This window comes from Mastomys coucha, unplaced genomic scaffold (assembly GCF_008632895.1).
Source record: "Mastomys coucha isolate ucsf_1 unplaced genomic scaffold, UCSF_Mcou_1 pScaffold4, whole genome shotgun sequence".
Taxonomy (NCBI): Eukaryota; Metazoa; Chordata; class Mammalia; order Rodentia; family Muridae; genus Mastomys; species Mastomys coucha.
Genome location: NW_022196910.1, coordinates 56,910,597 through 56,919,122, shown reverse-complemented (window position 1 = coordinate 56,919,122; position 8,526 = coordinate 56,910,597). Strand labels below are relative to the sequence as shown.

At 36.1% G+C, this 8,526-nt stretch overlaps 1 protein-coding gene across 1 annotated transcript; it reads left to right on the top strand.

Annotated features, from left to right (window-relative positions):
- The first annotated feature begins 446 nt into the window (after positions 1-446).
- Positions 447-2,225, top strand: LOC116075779 (olfactory receptor 6C76-like). Its single transcript, XM_031349128.1, has 2 exons — positions 447-456; positions 1,288-2,225. Exon 2 carries the CDS (start codon positions 1,290-1,292, stop codon positions 2,223-2,225), a length of 936 nt encoding a protein of 311 aa, XP_031204988.1. The 5' UTR covers positions 447-456; positions 1,288-1,289.
- Positions 2,226-8,526: the final 6,301 nt, after the last annotated feature.

Sequence of the window (8,526 nt, the reverse complement as noted above, 5' to 3'; positions counted from 1 at the left end):
AACCCACTGGAGAAACAGGGTCCTAGTCAGGTTAACAAGGCATAGGCGAAGAAATAATGGCAGACATAACACAAGGATGTATAAGATCTGAATATATTTCTTAAAAAGGGCATCAGACTTTCACAATCATTGCAAAAGAGGAATGAAAAATCTGGCAGCTCAGAAGTCAAGGTACATCTGAGGTCACCTGAAACACACCAGGTCTGAAACAGCAGCCATCTCCTCTGGACTGGTGCAGCACCCCCGGGGGCTCTGAGTCCCGGAGGTGGGGGGGGGCTGCGGGTGGCCCAGCCAGGAGGGTAGAGACTCGAATCTCCAATCTAGAATGCTGACTGCTGCTGACTGCCTCACAAACACACTCAGTTCAAGGTCCCACTCATCCTTAGTAAAACACCAACTATGCTAATCTTCTGGGCTAGTAGAGACTTGTATCTTTCTTGCTAATTTCTAGGCGTGGTTCAGCTGCTGTACCTGACTGAGAATGAGGATTCTACTTGGCCTTGCCCTAGAGATAAGTCTCACGTTGTGGGTAGCTTCAATGCCCTACCCACAATGCCGGAGGCAATTAGTTTGGATGGGTAGATTCCAAGCCAGGGTTTGGCTACGATGTTGGAACATTGATAAAGGTCAGAGAGCAATGTCCAATTTTATGTAGCTATTAAAAAATCATATCTTGGTGGGCACCTAGCACGTGAGTTCGCAAGGACATATCTGGACTACCTCTGAGTTAGGGGATACCATGGGGACGATGCAGGAGCAGGAGACTGGCTTCCATGAAGCTTTTGCCTCATAAACTGCTGTCATGCAAAGTGTGCATGGCACAATATAGTTTAAAACATTTTCTAAAATTGACAAATAATGGTTAAATGTTTGACTCACAAAAAGTAGTGCATTTCTCTGTTGAGGTAGTTTTGAAAATAAACTTACATTTTTCATTTTTTAAGTATTTTATTTAGTTCTCAAATATATTTGCTCATATACCACTGAAAAAGACCTATAATGGCCTTACCTTCATCTACCAATGTACTAACTAGAACTATCAAGTGACTACCTTGATACTAATTAGCTAGATTCAAGGCAATCACCAGATGTATATTTGTTTTGTGACAGTTAATGTTCACTTTTAAAACACCATAATTTTGTGAATGAGTTAGTGTTTCAGTTTGTATATTCTTACAAGTTTTGTATAGGGTGATGAAACAAACACATATACCAACACATTTAATTAAAACTCATCCTGACTCTCTAATTCATTTCACCATTACAGACCTGGCAGAACACATGAAGAAATGAAAAATCGAACATCTGTGAGTGAGTTTATTCTTTTGGGATTAACAAATGACCCAAAGCTAAACATTTTGATTTTTATATTTTTATTTCTCACTTATATTTTGAGCATTACTGGAAATCTGACCATTATTACCCTCACTCTGATAGATTCACACCTCAAGACACCCATGTACTTCTTCCTTCGAAATTTCTCTTTCCTAGAAATTGCATTTACCACAGTTTCTATTCCTCGGTTCCTTGTGAGCATTGTAACAGGGGATATGACCATCTCCTATAACTCTTGCATGGCTCAGGTGTTCTTCTTCATACTCCTGGGTTCAACTGAATTTTTCCTTCTGTCTGCTATGTCCTATGACCGCTATGTGGCTATCTGTAAGCCCTTGCATTACACCACAATAATGAACAGCAGAGTCTGCATGCAGCTCATACTTAGCTCTTGGCTGGCTGGATTTCTCATCATCTTTCCACCTGTGATCATGGGCCTTCAACTGGATTTCTGTGACTCCAACATCATTGACCATTTTACCTGTGACTCCTCTCCCATGCTGCTCATCTCTTGCACAGACACAGCCTTCCTGGAGCTCTTGGCATTCTTCCTAGCAGTATTCACTCTCATGGTGACCTTAACATTAGTGATTCTATCCTATTCATTCATCCTTAGGACAATTCTAAGAATCCCCTCTGCTGAGCAAAAGAAAAAGGCCTTTTCTACCTGCTCCTCACACATGATTGTTGTGTCCATTTCCTATGGAAGCTGTATATTCATGTATGTCAAAATTTCAGCAAAGGAAGGAGTGGCTTTGACTAAGGGTATAGCAGTGCTCAACACCTCTGTTGCCCCGATGCTGAATCCTTTTATTTACACCCTTAGAAACAAACAAGTAAAAGAATCCTTCAAGACCTTGATCAAAAAATGTATTTCAAATAAAATTTAATAGTAAAGAAATTCACTGCCTCATTTTTATAAAGAACATTATATGCAATGTGTATTTGCATTATTTCATTTCTCATCCACTACTATATTCAACTTAGCTGAATATTTTCATATTTCAATTTCAATTAAAATTTCTGAGTGTAACTGATTTGATGCCACCAAAATAAGAATGACATTTTAAAAGAATGATTTTATTTTCAAAGTATTTATCCATTGAGTATCAAGTAGAAGCTAGTCAAAGAGCAACAAGCAACTCTGAAAAATTATTTTCTGCTGTCTAGGCACTTTTAAATTGAGTTCTTCCATGAGCCAGTGTCCCCTACCTCTGCTGTGTGGCAACTTCTTGCTGTATTTCCTAAGGTCTATTCATATTAAAAAAAGGTCTGTGCAGTGCAATGTACCAGTGATATGTCTTTGTTGTGTGGTCTGTTTTTTATTATCATAATGCATGGAAATTAGTGGTTTCTAAGTGTCAATTTTTAAATGTTCCTCTCAAAATTACTATGTTACTTCCATCAGAGTCCTAAACCCTGACCATTAAACATACTGAATACTTTTTCTTAATTTGTTAATGCTTAACTTTGAGCTCCCCTAAAGTTTCCTTGGTAAGAGATCTAGCTGATTTTTTTCTGATCAATGGATTCCTCTGACAATGAAAGTAACAGTTGTTCTATGTCCCAGCTAGTTCTCAAATTTTCTGGCATACTCATAACTTAAGTTGTTTTCCAATATTTCTATTGTTTAATCTTTTTTTAAGTATTGACTTTTTGTGGTCTTTGGATTATGTGGGGCTAAGAATATTTGCTATATACACTGATACGCACCATACAAGAAAGCTTGTTAGGAGATTGTGGACATATGTGTGTGTGTCTAAACTCAAGGTGCTCAGTTTGTATAACATTACTTTTATGCATACATTTCCAACGTCAACCAGAAAAAATTAACCTTAAAGGTTATGTTAATGATCTGTAAGTGAAAATAAGTATAAATCTCTCCAGGTACTTACCTGGAGAGATGTATTCAACGTCAATTGAAGTGCAATGAAGTAAGAGACCCACAACTATTTTCATAGTAAAATTTAGCTGCTTTCTCTCACTGACATATTTCTAGATATTTTATAAAATTAGGTTCTAGAGTTTAGAATATTGATTTAGAGCCATGTACAGGGGTTTTAACCTTTTATCCCAGCACTCATGCAGCAGAGCAGGTAGATCTCTTTCAGTTGGAGGCTGACTGGTCTATCTACACAGTGACTTCCAGGACTACCATAATAGAGCTACTCTATATCACACACACACACACACACACACACACACACTACCAAAGTTCTATCATTTTTCTTACTTAATGATTTGTTCAGTTTGGCAACTGATCAATTGATCTACTGATCTAGTATTATACTGCCTATCCCAAGTAAAAATACTTAGTCTGATAATGGACAAAGTGGACATCATGTTCTCCAAGTGAAAATTTTCTTAGAGCTTCAGTTGGATTTACTTTCTTTAGGATTCATCTTAATTAAAAAATAAAAAGGTTGGCATTCAGAAAATGAAAAGCAGCAAATGTTGCCAGAGATATAAGAGGAAGAATTCTTATATATTTCATGGGGATGTTAATTAGTTCTGCTACTACAAAATTAATATGGACATTCAAAAACCCCTGAAATCTGAGCTAGTATAGGATTCAGATGTACAATCCCTGGCTACTCATCTGAAAAAACCCAGATTAGCATGCAACAGAGATCCCAGCATATCTGTGGACTACTGGCATGTGCAAAGTGACAGATACAGCCTAGAAGTTCTTCAACAGATAAATAAAGAAAAATATGGCATATGTACATGATGGAGTATTATTTAGCCAAAAATAATTATTAAAATGTTTTCAGAAAAACTAATAGAACTGGGAGTCCTCAAATTAAGTGAAATGAGCCAGGTTCAGAAAGACAGGAATTCCATGTTTCCTCTTATATATAAATTCTAGTTTTGTTTTAGCTGACTCTTGAAAGTAGAACTATTTGAAAAGGGGATAGGGACACTAGAGAGAAAAGGAGAGAAAAGAGGATAATAAGAAATAAAACTGATCAAATTACATTATACACCTGTATGGAAATGACATATTGAGGTTCATTATTTTGGACAAATAATATACACTTATAAAAGAAAAACTTGATTTAAGATTAATGATTGATGTGTCCACTGCCCAAAGTTCAGGACTGTGACTTAAAATAATGTGTAAGATGACTTCCCCAGCTAAACTCAGCCTCATGTGATTCATGTGCCTGAAACTATAACTTCAGGCCATCAACATCAGCATTCCTGTTGTCCCAACTATTGAGTACTGTTTTCTCTTTGATTTTCATTGCTAAGTGTGAAGCACAGGCTGCATTCCCATGATTTGGATGCCTGTGTTTGTTGGAAACCTGGAGTGTAGGAAGCTAATGAATTACTGTGAAATAAGCAGCCAGACTTTTCATATCCTCTCTAAATCCTCAGCTATTCTGGATTTATTTTGAGAAGTCTTTACTCCTGCTCAATTCACTCAACTAGAACTCATGGTCTTTCCCAGGACTCTTCACATCTATCCTGAAATACTCTTTTTTCATTGTCACATGTGGTATGGATTCTCCAGGTAAAATTCTTTTTTTTTTCTTATTTAAAACTACTAAAGTACTAAAGTGAGTATCTTTTCACTAAAAGTAGGACAATTTATCAGCAAGCAATCTTGTCTATCATCAGGCTTTTTCTTTACTTCATGGGAAGCCTGATGTCACAGATGGCATTCTACATTCCCACAATACAAAATGCCTCCCAAGGGAACTGGAGTAGAGGGTTGCCAAAATTAATTAGTCGGACATGCACTTGTTTTTCGATCTCTGGGGATGTGTATGCTGTTTCCCTTTCACAGGTTCCTCTTGAATTATATTCAAAAACAGGCAGAATGTGCTTGAGGCTTTTGAGGAGACTTTTGGATAGCTTGCTAAGTAATCAATATCAGAAAAATCACAATATACACAGCATTTAAATAACATGACAAAAATTTTAGAAGTATGATAACTCATCTTTTTCCATTTTTACTAATTGGAGTTTAGACTAGAGAGGTAAATTATAACAATAAAGAACCTTAAAATGATTAAAATTTAATAATTAAGTGACTTTATAAAAGTGACAACCTGATAAAAGGGATAAAAGTAAAGTAATATTTATTATCTGAAACAGAAAATTTCCTTTATTACAAAAACTCAGCAAAATAAGTGGGGACTATGCCTGGAAAAAGATGAAATTGAGTATCTATGTAGTTCCATCTACACTGGTACTTATTTTTCTACATCAAGAACTGAACTGGTTTTATTATTCCATGGATACATTTTCCCAATTCTTGTCCCAGTGTTTCTGCTTCAATTGGTCAGAACATAGTTCAAAAATATATGCCACCAGTCTCATGAGAGACTATATTTTTCATTACAAACATTAAAAAAAAAAACTTTAGAACTCAAAAGTAATAATTTCCATATGGTGTCATCAAAATATATGACAGATAACTTTCAAAGTGGGAATAAAATATGGTTGAATTTATAAAATACAGGTGAATTATTCCCAGCTCTAACAATTTTGACTACAAGATTGCAAGTCAATTACATACCTATGATAGCAATAAAGTGTAGGATCATCTTACAATTGCCTCCTGATCAACTGCTTTTCTCAAAGATTTTCCCGCAGTGATCATCTGCCTCCAGGAGGAATTCTGTTACTGTAATGTCTATCAACATTTTACCCACGTCTCATCTTCCATGCTGCAGATTGCTCACTCAGATACAAAGATTTGAAAGCTGATGGCATTTTTCTTAGCAGCATTTACACTCATAATACCTTTGGTCATGGTGATGCTTTCCTGAACACTCATCCTTGGAACAATTTTGAGGATGCCTTCTGCAGAGCAAAGGAAGAAGGCATTTTCCACTTGTTCCTTTTACAGGATTGCGATTTTCCTGCTTATAGAAGTTGCATTTTTATATATGTAAAAACATCTGTGAAATGAAGTATAGCTCTGTTGCTCCCCTGCCAAGTCTTTTCATTTACTTCTTAAGGAACCAGCATGCCAATCAGATACTTAACATCTTCAACAAAACTGTGGTTATCCCACACACACCAATCATTCTAAAATATGTGGTTGAATTCACAGATATATCATAAACAGATAGAAATCCATGGGCTGGAAAGATGGCTCAGTGGTTAAGAGCGCCGACTGCTCTACTGAAGGTCATGAGTTCAAATCCCAGCAACCACATGGTGGCTCACAGCCATCTGTAATGAGATCTGATGCCCTCTTCTGGGATATCTGAAGATAGCTACAATGTACTTACATATAATCAATAAATAAATCTTAAAAAAAAAAGAAAGAAATCCATTCAAGATAGTGGGTATTTATACAAATGAATGAAGAACACCAAGATCCATAAACTTGTAGAGCTTGATGCTAGGGACAATATACCCACATTAAACAGTCATAATAGAAAAAGAAATAACCTGCCAGGTGATGGTGGTGCACACCTTTAATCCTAGCACTTGGGAGGCAGAGGCAGGTGGATTTCTGAGTTTGTGGCCATCCTGGTCTACACAGTGAGTTCCAGGATAGCCAGGGCTACACAGAGAAACCCTGTCTCAAAAAACAAAACAAACAAACAAAAAAAAGAAATAACCTAATATGTTGGTAAGAAATAATCTAACATGTTATATAAGAAAACATTATAGTATATAGAAGGAATGATAAAAGCAATTCAAATTGAATAGTCTGTTCTAACATTTCACACTCTCATAAAGCTGTAGATGGATAGATAGTTGGTTATTTTAATATATTGTTTGTTATGCATACCGCTTTTTCTCTCTGAGTACTTCAGAATGAGCTCTCAAAGAAGACTAATTCTTCCCCAAAATAAAACCAAAGAAGAAACCTATTTTAGTAGTTGAATAAATCACAAAACAGAAATATAAGAAAAATGAAAATGGAAAATAAACAAAGAGAATGAGACTGTGGATTTGAAAGAAGGGAAGAAGGTACAAGGGAAGTATTGGAGGGAAGAAGGGGAAGGGAGAATTATGTAATTATACTATAATTTCAAAAAATAAAATAACAAATTTTAAAATAGAACTAAAGGAACCCAAGATAAATCAATTCTTTTCATACCCTAACATCAGAAGTCCTATCATGTTTTTAATCTATGATAAAACTATGTTTTTACCACTTAGTCACTAATTCTAACCTACTTTCAAAAGGATACTGTGCTAACTTTTCCCTTCTTGTTCAGTCTGGAAATCTAGACTATGAGATTATACTACCTACATTTGGTGTAGGTAGTCCTTACTCAGTTAAATGTCTATGAAAATATAATCTAATATTCCCATATGTATCTTGTGAGTATTTCAAAATGGCTTATGGACAATAAAGATTAGCCTTCTCTACATCCTACCAAATTATGAGCTAACATTCATGGATCAGTGAGCCTCAAGCCATCTCTGCCAGACAAAGCCAACTCTTGAGTTAAGCTGTCAAGGTTCTTCACAAAAGATGGTATTCTCTTTTTGACTCCCTCTCAGGCTATATCTTTTTCCTTTTCTTTCCTTTTTCTTTCTCTTTTTTGTTTGTTTTTGTTTGTTTGTTTTCTTTTCTTAATTGAAAATGGAGGGTTTTTTTTCATATATTATGTTCTGATTATAGTTCTCCTGCCACTCCTCCCAGATTGTCCTTGTTTTCCAACCCACATACTTTCTGTATCTCATGACCCATCTGTCATAGATCAAGAAGCCATGCAGTAAAGGGGAAGGAAAAAATGTAGTACACAGAGGGATGGAGGTCTCCCACTATGTCCACTAAATCAACTAAGCAAGGCTCACAGCAGCTCACAGAAACTAAAGTTACAAATTGAGGATCTGCATGAGTATTCACCTGCTCCTGAGACTTTTCTTATTAGGGTGTTTTTCTCAGCTTTGATATAAGGGCTTTTGCCTGGCCTTATTGTATCATTTTTTTTTTGTTGTTTTGTTTGGCTAGCATCTCTTGGACATCAGCTCTTTTCTGAAGAAGAAACCAAGGGGGAGTTGATCTAGGAGGAGAAGGGAAGTGGAGAGGAGCTAGAAAGTGTAAGAGAGAAAACTGGTCACAAAGTATTGTATAAGAGAAGAATCTATTTCCATAAAAATTAAACAGGCATCTAATAATAAAATGTTATAAAAAGCAGAATAGGACAAAGCAAACATAAATGGGAGAGGAGAGAGAGAGAGAGAGAGAGAGAGAGAGAGAGAGAGAGA

Excerpts from the sequence above, each read along its gene's own strand:
- LOC116075779 (XM_031349128.1), top strand. The coding sequence starts at position 1,290 with ATGAAAAATCGAACATCTGTGAGTGAGTTTATTCTTTTGGGATTAACA.